Raw genomic sequence first — 14,659 nt, forward strand, 5'->3', positions numbered from 1 at the left:
CGATTAATGTGTAATTGTAGTATTGTTGTCGTCAATAACCAAAGTTGAATACACAATCGAGTCAAACTCATCGCTGCGAGGTTCTACATAATCAGTATCCAGAGTCGCATACCGCTCTATGGGGGTAGGCGACATGGACCGCGGTCAAGTGCACTCACCGTTGCCGGCGAGCTGTGGCCTCAAAAAAGCGCTGTGTAGTTCGCTGCCGATGCCACTCTCGAGTCGCGCCGCCATCTGCATCAGTGCGAGCGTGCTGTCATCACCCGCAACCACGCCGCTCTCCAGCCGGGCGCGCACTGCGGCTATGTGCCCGCGAGTAAACACATGGTCTTGCACTGAGTACTTGTGGCTATATTTGAAATCACACACTCGGCACTCCTCGGGGGGTGCTGCGTCTGACACTTCCGAAAGTCCGGCTGCCAGTCGCGCCTTCTTTTCTTTGGCACGTGCATTTTGGAACCAAACTTGCACTACTCGCTTGGGAAGTCCGATTTCGCGACCGAGCGCCTCGCACTCGGCCATTGTTGGTGTTTTGTAATCACCAAACAAAGATTTCATGATTTTAACTTGTAGTGACGACATCTGAGTACGAAAGCGTTTGCCCGGTGGCCTCGGTGTTTGCTGGCCGGGCAGCGGAGATGTTGGTTCGTCTTCTTCATAGAATTCCATCGTCTCTGATGCAGTGTCTGATCTCTCGTCGGCGTCTGAGCCCGGTCGTGATAGGTCAACAGGTTTGCTGAGATCTAAAGGTATTTCCGATTTACCATGTCTTGAGGTTTCATTCGTATCATTGCTGCCACCATTTTGTTGGGCGGCGGCATGTGCTTGTAACTCACTGACATACCGTTTCATTGACTCTTCACTATACTGTTTGATAAATTTCTCCATGTCTGAGTGAAAAGGCGGGAAAATAGGGGGCAACATGGGAGCCCCCGCTTGCGAAAAATTTTGCTGCCTGTCACTTTGTTGTGAGCCAAAACTAGGTGTAGACTCCGTGCTTAACTCCTCATCCGGTAGAGCATCTACATTAATTTCACCTCTTGCACATTGATCTGCATGTTTTGTACTTAAGTGACTCTCAAGTGCACTTTTTACTTTGAACAAAGCTGGACAAAATGGACACCGTTTATTAATCACTTGTGCATGTGCACGAAACTGTCCTTTTCTCTCACGTGCTCGTGTATTTTGAAACCATACTTGTACCACTCTTTTTTTAAGCCCTACCTCTCGTGCGATATTTTCAAGCATCTTACGGGAAGGGTTTGATTCGATTTGGTATTTTTGGTAGAGATAGTCCAATTGTTCAGGCAAAATTGTAGTCCTTAAGCGTTTATCCTTAGGCTGCTCTCCAGTATCCACCTCTTCGAATTCGTCAAATTTTCTCTTAGCTACTTGTTGATTTAATGCTGCAACTAAAGGGTGTCTCCCCTCATCGCTTCCCAAAGTGGCATTAAGTTGTTGTAGTTGAGCATGTTGTTGCAGTATGCCAAAAGGGGAATCAGGTGGATAAGTTGGAAATAAATTTGGATTCATTATATGAACCAATTGATGTTCTCGCCATAAATCAAATCGAGGGAAGACTAGGTTGCACTTATCACATTGAAAATTTCCATCTTTCTCTTCACGGGGTGTATGAGCGAGAGGCGTAACAGGGGTATGAGGTGTTGGTGGTGCTGGTGATACTGGGTAGTTTGGTGCAGCCGGAGTTGGTGTTCGAGGCGGCGCAGGAGAAACTGGCACATGAGGTGTATGATGCTCAACAGTGCTTGAGTTTGAATCTTCACTGCTTAATGTAGCTGCTACTTGTGCAGCAGCAGCTTGCGCCTGAGCAGATCGTTTGGCATCTTCCTCTTTAAAACAATGTGTTTTTTGATGTCTTATTAACTCATAATATCGTTGGAACACTAATTGGCACTTTTTACATTGGTAATTAAGACCTGGGGTGCGTTGAAATCTATTCGCGTCATCCGTTGCACCTGCAGGCGGTTCAGCAGCTGGTTGGTTTTCATATACCTTTCTCGCCTTCTGTCTAGCATTTTGAAACCATACAACTATCACTCTAGGGCTTAGCCCTAATAGTTTTGAAAGATATTCTAGGTCGTCATCTTTTGGATATGCGTTGTTCTCAAAAAACTCTTGTAAAACTTTTATTTGATAATCAGTGAACCTAGTTCTGTTGGCGCGTTTGCCAGAAGACCCCGAGCTGTTGGATCCGTTCGAGTTGCCCCCGGAAAGTCCGAAATCGGCCGGTCCCCTGCCAGGACTGAGGCTGCGATTTGGGGTCAAAGGTAGGACGTTCGGGGGCGCGGAGTTTGGGGACGTGAAATTAGGATTTAACTTTGGTGGGAGCATTGACGGATGAGGTGGTTGCGGTATGCTCGTAGCTGGTATTGAGTCCAACTGTGACTGAATTAGTGAGTTTAGAGACAAATGTGTCGGCGTCTGTGGTCGAGATATATTATGATGATGATCTGAACTTAAGTTCGGGGCTGGACTTTGAGAGGGAATTTGAGGAAAAATAAAGCTTTTATCCTCCTGATGTCTATCATCATATGAGTTATACTTCTCCTCCATTGTTGGTTCGTCATTTGGCTCAGACTTTACTTCTTGTTGATTCATAGAAGACACATCTTCTATTTTTGTTTTCTTCTCCGGTGGTGGTTTTCCTTCATCAGAACTTGCAGATGAATCTAATGGTGTAACTTTTGCCTCACCAGTCTTTTCGTATTCCTCAAGATTGAGAGTAGTAGATGGAGGGTTGTTGAAATTGTATGGAGAGTCTTTGTTCCGTTGCCTTTCCTTAAACAATGTATTTCGGAACCAATGTTTAATTACCTTAGTTGCGAGGCCGGATTGTTTGGCCATTTTTGCGATTGCCTCATCACTTGGTGAGTTATTAATATCAAAATGTGCTCGCAAAATCTTCAATTGCTCATCTGTAATACGCGTGCGAGCTCTCTTCTGTCCCGCTGCATTTGCCTGTGAACAAAATAAATACATATAACATAAACCACTTAGATGAAATATACAGATTCCATTACCAGAATTAATTATTAGTTAAAGTATACTTAAACTATATCTCGAAATAAAAAGTTTAAACGATCGGTACTGTTTATGTATGGCGATTTACGAGTCGGTATCAGCAGGTAAGTAGAAATAATAAGAAGTATTTAATAATACTGGAACCCTACTGCAACAATAGAGCCTCTGTTGCTTTGTGCAAACAGATAGCAAACGTTATACCCACGTTCTTATCTCACAATGCCTTGTAGATATCCTTCGTACGATTGACTTACATTTTAACTGACAAAATATTAATCAAAGCTGCGCTTCATATATGATATATGTTAAGTAAATAATATTTATGTTGGTATATGTAGTTAACAAGGATACGTCAGTATTACAAAATGATAGATTTGCAAGGGAAAAATAACTTATAGCAAATATACATGAAAATATTTATCAATTACTACGAATAATTTACTAAAAATACTTTTTCTTCTCAGGCTTTCAACAGAAAAAAGTAATATCCGTAATTTCATGTTAACAGACTTACAGACTTCTAAAATTCAATGGCATAAAAACCTTTCTTTTTTATAAATAATGTACTTATTTTTAAATCTGGCGCAAAAATATAATTATGTGTATAACATCGTACAATCAGTAACAAAAATTTTAATAGAAAATATATCGGGAAAAGGACTTTAAAAGCTTGATATAAAAAATATGTTTTTTTTTTAAATCAGATGTCATAATGAGAGAAGAAAGAAAATTGTAATTGAATTGGTTTGTGAAATATGTTATAATAAAAAAATATGAATTACTTATTTGTAATTTCTTATTCTAGTCTGCCAGAAGACCTATAGTTCAATTACAATTTTTAATTATGATCTCGCGCCAGGTTTTAATATAAGCTCGCAGGTATTATAATAAGAGTCGATTATCTTTTTAAACATGCAATAATCAAGTATCGAAAATACTTAAAAAAAAATGGTATACATAAATTCACAACTTTGATAAATAACCTAATTAGCAAAGTTTTTACAGTTTCACTAATTAAATACGATTGAAGCTAAGGTTTGGATAATTAAAAAAATTTTCTTATAAAACTTATAAGGGATATTTTTGTCGATAAAATTATGATTATGATACTGATATTCATTATTACAGTACAGGATATATGGATGGATACATAATGATATACCTATATATGTCGATTCTGATTAGGCTTAAAATATATATACATATATTAGTGATATAAAGAAATAAATTGCGCAAATATTGTAAAGAATTAATTATAATAAACAATTAACAAACACTTACACATTACAAAAACGTATGGCGTAAGTTTTTGTTTAAACGGTTCTTACGACTAAGACACTAGACTAAGAAAATTCTAGAAAAGAAAGTAGTGTAGGTATGTGTAATCTATTCTTACTTGATCACCATATGAAAACATGTAATTAATCATTTAAAATACAGACACTTGAATTACATCTGAGCAAGAGAGATCATGTTGAAATAGTAGGGTCATGCTCTATGTGAAGTGGTTTGTGTAGTGAAACAATAACAGATATTTTAAAGGGATTGTATAAGCATCGATCTTATTATTAATTATTTTGTTAGCACTATGTGTCTACTATCTACTAACTAGATACTTTTAGAAGCTAAAACTAACCTGTTGTTGCTGCTGCAAGAGCTGTTGTTGTTTCATCTGTGCATCATGAGCGAAGGGCATCGCGTCGAAGGGCGGTGGAGGCAGCATGAGAGGCACCAGTGGCGGCTGAAGATTCATCGCCGCTAGTGCACCCACATTCAGTCCCAGCGGCAATCCCAGAGATAGCATTTGGGCTACCATTGGATGAAGTTGGCCCAATTGCTGCTGCAGTTGCAACATATTCAATGCTGCCTGCATCTCCTGTACCTGAGCTGCCAATATAGCACCAGCTTGAGCCTCACCAGATGCATTTCCGTTCTCATTGAAGTTTCCAGCGCCATCGCCACGTGGCGATGACGATCTTTCGTCCTGTGGTGCTGGTGATGCTGCACGCGGCGAGTTTGGTGCGCCTGATTTCCTTTCATACTCTGATTTGAATTGTTCAGCGAACTGCTCTAAAAACTCCAAGGGAACTTTATCTTTATGCACTTCCTCACAATGAGTCTTTAACACGAACACACTAGAAAACTCCTTATTACAATGTTGACATGTAGATTTCGTTTCACCATCCGGGGGTTTCTCTTCAGGCGGTGGCGGAGGTGGACTCGGCGCCCGCGCCATTTCCCGTTCTTCTTGCAATTTTCGCCGCTGATTCTCATTATATTGCATGACGAGATCGAAGCCAAAAGTTTCTAATAATTGTTTATACATTTGCGAGTTACGTTTGGGCGGGTTGCCCTTGGCGACCATCTCGTCAAGCGCAGCTGCTTCTGCGTCACCTAGCGGCGAGTGCGCCCGCGCATCGCCAAACGGGCATAAGGTCGCGCGATGTGCGTCGAGTAGCTCCCCAGTAGGAAATGACGCGTGGCAGCGTTCGCACGAGGCGCTACCTGCGCGCGGGGAACGTGGGCTACCTGGCCGCGCGGGGGGTGAGGAACGCGGGCCCCCACTGCTAGTAGACGAAGGGGATGTATTTTTCGGCGACAATACGTCTTGTAAAATTTTGGCGGGGTCGTTTCTGTCTGGTTGCTCTACTAAAGGCCGTGTCAAATCCACGTGTCCGGCAGCGGCGAGCTCCTGTAACTTGCCGGCTCGTGTTTGATGTAATACAGACCGCATGTGTATGTCAAGCGTGCTACCTTGTGTATAAGCTACTTTGCAAATATTGCATTTGTATCGTTTTCGATCATCTTCTTCGCTTGAAGTACTCTTGGGTGTGAGAGTTAAGTTAGAGGGCGCGGACCCTGCTCCAGGCGATACCGGAGGGTTGTTATTATTCTGTTGTTCTTGCATAGCCCGCTTCAATTTGTGTAAATGACTAACACTGTTATAATGGACCAATAAGATATTCTTCTGTGTAAAAGATTCTTTACATACGTCACATTTGAATGGTCTATTAGGGTCAAGATATTTCTCCATTGGGTATGTGAGTTTTTCGCCTTTTCTATGTAAAAGTGTTTTATTATGCGCTGTTAGATATGATTGGCGGGTAAAAGCCACTTTACATCGGTGGCATTTGTATTTTCGATTAGGGTCATTATAAGAATCTTCAGCCATAGCTTGCGAATTCAAATAGTCCTCTAAAAATTGTTGATCTTTGTATATAATTGAATCGTCTGAATTTTCAGCATCATTGTGTCCAGATTCATCAGCAACTGTAGCACTGGAATCTCTGTCCTCTAAATCAGCTAATTCATCATCTGGAGTTCTTAAAGCTTCTTTTCGTAACAGCTCTGCAGTTGCAGCATCCAAAGCTGTACCTTGGTTAGATTGTAACAAAGGATTTGATGCCAAGCTACGTTTAAAAGCATTAAGTTCTTCTTCAGATAGTTCAGAATGCGAGGTTTCTACGTGCTTCTGTAGAGCAAGTACAGACCTAAAGCTTCTTCCACATAGTACACATTTCGTAGCGTCGCGTATTACATGGTATTGTGAATGCAGTTGTAACTTTTCTATAGTTTTGAAAGCTAAACTACATTGATTACAACGGTACTTGTATACATGTTTCTCCGATACTGACATGTTTGCGATGGAGTTACGAGCATGTGCTTCCCTAAAGTGATTTTGAAGCGCATGAGCAGTGTCAAAATACCGATTGCACCCTTTTTTCCAGCATACGTATCCAGGACCCTGAGGTGTTTGTTTCAATTCTAGATGGCCGGATTCATTTTGGTGGTGACATAATTCATCAACATTACGAAAAGTACGATTACATGCTAAGCATCGCTCAGTTTCACCATCTGCACTGCCTTCAGAACGCGGCGATGAAATCTCACGATCTTCATCCCCTTGTCTTGTGTCATCTCTTTGTGGTTGAGTTCCACCGTTTAGCCAGTGACTTTGATCGACAAGTAATAATAGTCGTTGCAAACCCTCCGAGTTTACTGAATGTATTTGCATTACATGTCGTTCAAGGGCCGTTCGTTCCTTAAATGCATCTTGACAAAGCGGGCAGATGAAATGTCGAGCTGTATCGCTATGTATGGAAGTTACGTGGGCATGTAAACGAGCCTCACTACTGCAACTAAAGTTGCAGTAAGGACATGCGTGTGGTCCTGGCGTTTCGCGCTCTTCGTCTCTTTCATTCGAGCTTTGTTGACTTTGTTGTTGAGATTGTTGTGGTGGCGGCTGTTGTTGCTGCTGCTGCTGTTGTTGTTGTTGTTGCTCTAAAAATCTCAACATTTTCTGTTCTGGTGTCAATTCAGGTTTCTGATCTATTTGTTCTTTATTATCTGTCAACAAAACAAAAAGAAGCTATAAATTACTGATGTATTATTTACATCATTTATTTATATAGATATAAAAATCTTTAAATATATTTTAATGATTTATAACCTACTTAATCTTACATAAAGAGTTGAATTTGATTTATACTAGAGATTAAATTATATAGAACACTAATTCACATCTGTAAAGTGGTATATTAGAAATAGTACATTAATAATTTTAACATTTTATCGAACCTTACACTACGACAATCAATACAGGAATGGATATAGATTGAAGCCATATACATTGTGAACTTACGTCTACGTGAGATTTATCTACAAAAAAGATTATTTCTATAAATGAGCTCTCCATTGTTCGGTGCTAACGTTTGTTACTTTTCTGAATTGAAGTTAAAAATAAAATTCTTCTCTTTTATATTATTAGTAGGACTCGTTTTGTTTGCGACGTCCCAACAAGACAAAGGTATCGGCTCTATCCATCCCGTACGCACACACGTACAGTTGTATTAATGTTAACGTAACAAGTATATTGTAATTTTGCACACAAAGGAGATACAGGACGAGCAAACAATCATTGTTCATTATTACAAAAGGTTTCGAATATTTCGTTTCGCATCGGATCAAATGCATTTGGGAGAGTATGTGACTGTAGGTGTGAGAGAGACAGATGTACTGATATGTGAATGCAATTATTATTTGACCAGGGATAAGTCGGCGGCAGCGTGTGAAAGACGCTGGCCTGCATTGTTTACGCTCAAATAAGAAAGGTGAAAGAAACAGTTGATTTGGGGGAGCGCGCAGATTCGCTAATGTACTGTTACAATTATACCTTATTATTTAGAAAATTACTGACAATTCATCTACCCCTTGTTATATGTATGAAGCACTACCAAGAAATTTAAGGCCAGAGGACTTCAAAAACCACATTCATATGTATTTCTTATATTCTTTATATTTGGAAATCATAATCTGTCTTTGAATAATCAAACAAAATCAAAACAATAACTATTAAAATTTTGGATTAATATAAACAGTCTACTATTTTTAAAATAATAAAGAAGTCATAGCTTGCCAAATATGTTCTTGTTAATAGTTAACAAGAACATATTTGGCAATTATAATAATTAATTTAACCAATATTCAGAAAATGAACTAAAACAAAACCAAGAAATTTCAAAGCTTAGATAAATTAAAAATTATGTCGCATGATAAATTATAAAAGTGGAAAGTTTTCTATCTCAGAGATCAATAGCACCCGATTATGCTTAGCTTAGTTTAAGACTGGATGTAAATATGTAACTGCAAAATAACATTCGAATAACGATGTATCTAGTATACATTAGATCAAACAACCAACAAAAAAATAATCAATTTCTTTTGAATTAACATTATATTTGAATTTTATATTTGTATAGAGCTATCGACTCAAATAATAAATTATGGTGAGGTATCGTTATAACTATTACCTATAGGTATATTTTTTTAAAGTGATTAAATAGATGTACCTATATGAAGTGGCTAATAATAATAACAACGACACTTATTATTATGACACCAGAAACAAGTAAGAACAAGCATGTATGAGAATTGTTCGCAATAAAAACCATCTGCACAATATCAATAAGAGAGGGGTTGATTTGTCAATTAATTAAAACACGAAATTATCTCACAGTCCAGCAGACTTGAAACCAGTCGGCCCCTGTTTGGAACCCGTTCTATAGTTTTAACAGTTAAAACCGTTACAACTAATGAAAGGGAGGGGGATAAATAAATCCGTATAAATAATAATAATCATAACGCAACTGACCCTAATTTTGGAGTGACCAGTGAATGTAATTATTTATGGAGAGTAGTCGTCCCACCGTCTGGTGGAACATAGAACAATGGCCAGGTAAAGGGACCTCGCACAAATAAGATCTTCGACGCTTTTTGTCAATGGACAAAGGGTCTTTTCTAAGGAAACACCACATCGTTATAGCGTCGTAAAGTAGGTATTGTTGAGTGTGAGTTTTGTTTTGCAAGATTTAGGCCAGGATTTTACAGCGTGGCGTCTGGAATACAATGGACTCTGAATATTTTACTGTCTTAAGGCTCGCACATTGCGACTGGTATTGCGTGTTATAAGACCATATTGTATTTGGAGAATTAAGCTTCTGTGATAAGTAAATACATCGCTATCAGATTGTTACCTTTAACAGTTAATGTTAGGTAGAAATGTAAAAGAATAGTTGAAAGTAAGTAGATTGCATCATAATTGGAAAGATGTTTTAGCGACATACATTGTGTTACTTATAGTCACGCCTTTTTTTATTTATAATAACTTAACTGTATCCGAGGTGCTGCCAGCGAAAAACTCAACAAAAAGTTTATCTGCACAAATTATCGCATTTAAAATATTAGTAGGACAGGTATGCAGTAACTATATTGAAATATACAATGATTATCAATTTGTAAAGTTTGAAATAGATGCACTATTGGATACATTATTTAGCACAGTAGGTATAGTCCAGGTGTACTCTAACCTAGTTTTATTAGTAGGTACTTTAAATTAAATAAATATTTGACAACGGCATTACATCTTGCTCAAGTGAAGCTTGATTTTCAAACCTGTTTCTTTTATAGCTACTTAAGTTGAATTAAAGGCGAGGATGAGCCGAGCTGGTGAATTAATAAACAAGTAGCAAAAACTCTGACAGACACAAAAGATGTCGCGTATCGGAATGCAAGCGAATGTTTTTTTTAACAGTACAGTTCTCGCGTTTCATTTTTAATGGAGTCTTATCTTATATCAAAATGAACCTAAACCTCTCCAAAATATCCGAAAATATCTTATATTTTTAACCAGCTCACTCAATAAGGTGAAAATAAGTAATAAGCATAAACATGAGGTGCACAATGGCGTAAGCCGGATTTCTTTCGCCTCCACATTTCTCTCGGAGTTTATCGTATTTCACTGTGGCTATAAACATGCGACGGGCGATGCGGCCGGCGCAGCGACATTGTAAGATGATGTAGCTGCCTCATCACAAGAAGGCAATCATCCTTAATGCGCGACGGCCACATACGTAATACGAGTCATTGTCCCGTGTGCGGTACTTATGGAAAATTCGCGTTCTCAATTCAAATCTTCATTCCGTCTCCCTCGCTCGCGGGGCGGAGCCGTCTCCGACCAATGACGGCATCCGACTCAGGCGACACCGTGTAAGGCGTACGTTATTAAAGAAACCTGTTCTAATGTTGCGCGCTTTAAATTAAATTTTGTCCGTGTGTAATTATCTCATTATTGTGATTACGAATTCTCCGCTAAATACTCAACGCTCAAAATGGAGATTGCTGGTGGATTGCATGCGGTGTGATGGTCACGCAGCGAGTGATAATTAAACTTTCGATGGCGAACGGTAAATGTGAGAAACTTACGTGTCAATATTAATTTTATATCAATGAAATTAACTTAAAACTAATAGTAAGTTCGTTATTACAATCCACAGAATGAGGTTCTGTTTGTAAAAAACACAGAATAAAATTGATTAAGGAACGAATTGGTTTAAATTGGAAACCGATAGTGACGTTTCGAAATCACATTCATAAGTCGATTTTGTATTACTTTATCGATACGAACTGCGGTAATGGTTTTGGTTGAATTAATTTTAATGGGATTTTTACGCTTTATAGAATAAAATGTTATGAAATGTGTTTAGCACGAGAGTAATAAATAATATTATAAGTATGTAAGTACCTACTACATAATTTTTTCATTTATATTTGTAAAAAATATTTTGTATGAAAACGCCATCTATTGGAATCCCTAAAAATAACTGAGTACCTAATGCATAAATGTTAGGAAATATTACTAGACTTATTGGTTATTCTCTACCTTGTCTGTTATTTATTTAAGCTAATTATAATTAAATTTTACGAAGACAGCCAGGAAGTTGGTGAAAAGTAACAATAGTAGGTACCTACTACCTACAGTCACGGTTCGAGAATTGTTATCTAACAAATGGCAATTTCCTTATTACCACTCTAGTGAACATGAAAAGACAAACATTGTTTAAAAAGTGCTGGAAAAGACATTAATGTAATTGCTTTAGGTTTCTATTCAAAGTAGGCTGGGTGTCTATGTACTAATTACTCACCGTTTTCTTGTTGTTCAAACGGACTTTGTAAATCCGTTGGTTGTGGGATGACCTGGAAGAGTTCGGCGACATCAGGCGTTGGGTCTTTTCCTTCAGAACGTCTTTGGAGTTGGTGAATTTGTTCCATCTGTAGATGTTTTACAGAACGAACATGTTGTAAAAGTGGCAGTCGATGAGGAGCACCAAAGCCACATAGTGCACAACGATATACCCTCGGTCGTTCGCGAGGAATCCTGGAGGCACACTCTCGAAGATGTCTCAGGAGAAGAGCAGCGGCTTCATGCCTCGCTCCAGCCGCATGTAGTTGTAATTTGTGTGCTGAGTTTGTATAGTAATCACAAGCGCAACATCTCACTTGGACTCCTCCAACACCAGCACCTCCAGTTCCAACTCCACCACAAAACTTGAGTTTCCATTCATTTCTCGGTCCACCTTCTTTCACGTGGTTCACGTGCTGTAATCTCTGTAAGTGCTTATCAGTTTTACAATGCAACTGGAAATTGGCTTTCAAGTTCGTTTTATAAGTGCATAATTTGCATACGTAATGGCCAGCAACGAGTGCCAAGATCTCTTGCTCTCTTATTTTTGTACGATCTTGGGCTAAATGATGGCCAAGTGCTTCTAATGAATCTGTAGAGAAACAGTTACATATACAACAATGAAATGTCCTTTCTGGTTCAGGGTCTGCAGGTTCTGGTGGTGGTTCCATGGCTTCAGGGTTTAAACCGACATCTAGATGGGCACCTAATTCAGGAGGAGAAGGTCCAGGTCCTCCGGTCATAAGTTGAATCATAAGAGCTTGATTATAAGCCATGTCTGCTAATGCAGCTTCTGGATTTGGAGGAGGAGCGTCATTGCTGTGAAAATGTAGTAAACTCTCTAGTTGCTGTTGACTTTGTTGTCTGTGATGTAAAGCAGATAAAGTTTGCATATGTTTCACATTTTGTTGTAATACAAGCATATTATGGGTATGCTTTTCGGATGTCATGTGTATTCTAAGATTTCGTGCTACATTTGTCTCATAATTGCAAACGTCACAACGGAATGTAGGCTTTGGCTTTTGCCCCAAAGGCGAGTGGTGTGGAAGTGGTGGTTTATGAACACCCGGAGGAGTGTGTTGAGGGGCTGGAGGTAAACTACCTTCTCCAGGATTGCCACCATTTTGTAATTCTTGCATGTTATTTAAATGCTTATCGGACTGCATATGAATGCTGAGGTTCCCTTTTGTAGTTGTGGAGTAATTACATACTTCACATCTATAGGGTTTGTATCCACAGGTATAAGTTTCACCACGAGCAAGCCTTGGATGTGGCTGGCCAGCTATACAATAAATACAACTGGTCTCGGCTTCTGGGTGCTTTTCTTTCATATGTATCTCTAAGGTTTCTTGGTATTTGTAATGCCAATTGCATTTGGGACATTTAAGTGTCTTACAGGAATTTCTACTGTGCATGCCAGCTAACGGTCCTCCTAATCTTCCTGAATTTAAAATCAGTTCACATTTAGGGCAGTCGGCACCAGATGGTCTTCCACCTAAATGATCAGGGCATACACCTATCGTAGTTCCAGAAAGGAAAGCTGGTGGTGTTGCTTGAAATGGTGGGGAAGAATTCGGACTTACACGCTGTTGAACAGACGCATTTATTGTATGTGGATGAGCCACGGAGATCAAGGAATGTTGTGGAACTAAAGACTCGGCAATTGACCTAGGTGGTCTCCACGTTGTTGGACTCGGTCTTCTATCGTCACAAGTACCATTAGGCAACATCGAGTCGTTATCTCTATCTGGAGTCATCATCATGTCCGGTCGTTTGTCTATAGATGGACTTGACAATTCTGATACGTTGGTAGGACTCCCTGATGCGGAAACCCTTGGCGGTGCTGCTGCACCTACAGGTTCTAAAAATGAGACTAGTGGTTCTTTATCCTTTCCCACACATTGAATAATTGCAGAAGCATTCTCTCTTGATAAAGCGTCTCTCTCAGAATCAAGTAACGATAAACTATGGTCCGATTGCGCATGTGCCACAAAAGATTTAGCATAGCCAAAACTCAATTTACATATAAAACACATAAGGATCGGTTTGACAGGTACGCTGACAGGACATTCAGCGGGCGGGGATGGCGGTCTCGGTGCATCTTTTCCTCCACGAAAACTAAACACTCGATAACTATGCATCACAGGTGCATCGGGTCTCGCCCGAGCTCTTTCGGCTGCCAGTCTTCCATATAGTGCGCCGTATAAAGACGGATTTCTTGATACGTAGAATGCGCTTGCAATTTGAGGAAACTCGAGTTGCTTTTCAACAATATTGCTATCTCGGCTGTCGACAATGCACCCGGGCTCTATTTTGGGCAAGTCTGGTATACTTGTCTCGCCCTCAGATAGCTCAGGATCCTCGATGATGTAAGCAGATCCATCGGGGTTGTAGACGATTTTACCGTCGAACCTTTCAACATCGGAGGAGAGCGGCGGAGAATCTCGACGTGAGGTTAGATCGACGGCATCCGGTGCTGCGGGAGGTGAGGTGGGTGCAGGAGCGGAGGAGGGGGCCGGCGTTGGTGCCGCCGGTGCCGCGGGTACATTGCGCGGTTCCTCTTCGGGGCTCATGTCGCCGTCGTCGTCGTCGGGCTCGAGCGCGGCTGAACTCTGCGGGTCGTCGCGCTTGCGGCGCCGCTTGCGCTCCGGAGGCGGGCCGCTAGCGGGGCCGCCGGGCTGCAGCGGCGTGGGCATGGCGCCGGGCGTCAAGGGCCGGCATCACATGCTCTCCTGCAACAAAAAATATATTTAAAATTAGAAACGTGCCTATATGTAGTGTAGGTAACTAAACGATAACTTGAATCTACTCAATTCACAGATAACATCGATTACCTACTAATCCTATCAATATGCCGCTAACAATATGTGTATTCAATCGGCTATTTCTCACGGGCCAGTTTCACCCAGTTGATCGAAGGTAACTATTGAATGGATTTGTATCCTCATACCGGAAGTGGGTGTGGCGATCGTTTAGTTACATGTCGTACTTACGTTTTGTTTTCGTATTTAGTATTATATTATTTGTAATAGATTTTTCATTAAATATCCATGTTCAGTTATTGAATAATAAACGATATCAGTTATTCCCACGATTGAG

General features: G+C 40.0%; 1 protein-coding gene across 1 annotated transcript in view; it reads right to left on the minus strand.

Annotated features, from left to right (window-relative positions):
- LOC131848011 (zinc finger homeobox protein 3) overlaps nucleotides 1-14,256 on the minus strand; it is a 101,345-nt gene extending 87,089 nt beyond the window's left edge. The window contains exons 1-3 of the mRNA XM_059197748.1: nucleotides 11,523-14,256; nucleotides 4,679-7,389; nucleotides 159-2,979 (exon numbers count right to left, since the gene is read on the minus strand). Coding sequence (XP_059053731.1) covers nucleotides 159-2,979; nucleotides 4,679-7,389; nucleotides 11,523-14,256 — 8,266 coding nt within the window. The remainder of the gene's footprint in view (nucleotides 1-158; nucleotides 2,980-4,678; nucleotides 7,390-11,522) is intronic.
- Between the last annotated feature and the right edge of the window lie 403 nt (nucleotides 14,257-14,659).

The sequence above is a fragment of the Achroia grisella genome, unplaced genomic scaffold, assembly GCF_030625045.1.
Source record: "Achroia grisella isolate CSIRO2021 unplaced genomic scaffold, CSIRO_AGI_Agris_v1 utg546, whole genome shotgun sequence".
In the NCBI taxonomy this organism is placed as follows: domain Eukaryota; kingdom Metazoa; phylum Arthropoda; class Insecta; order Lepidoptera; family Pyralidae; genus Achroia; species Achroia grisella.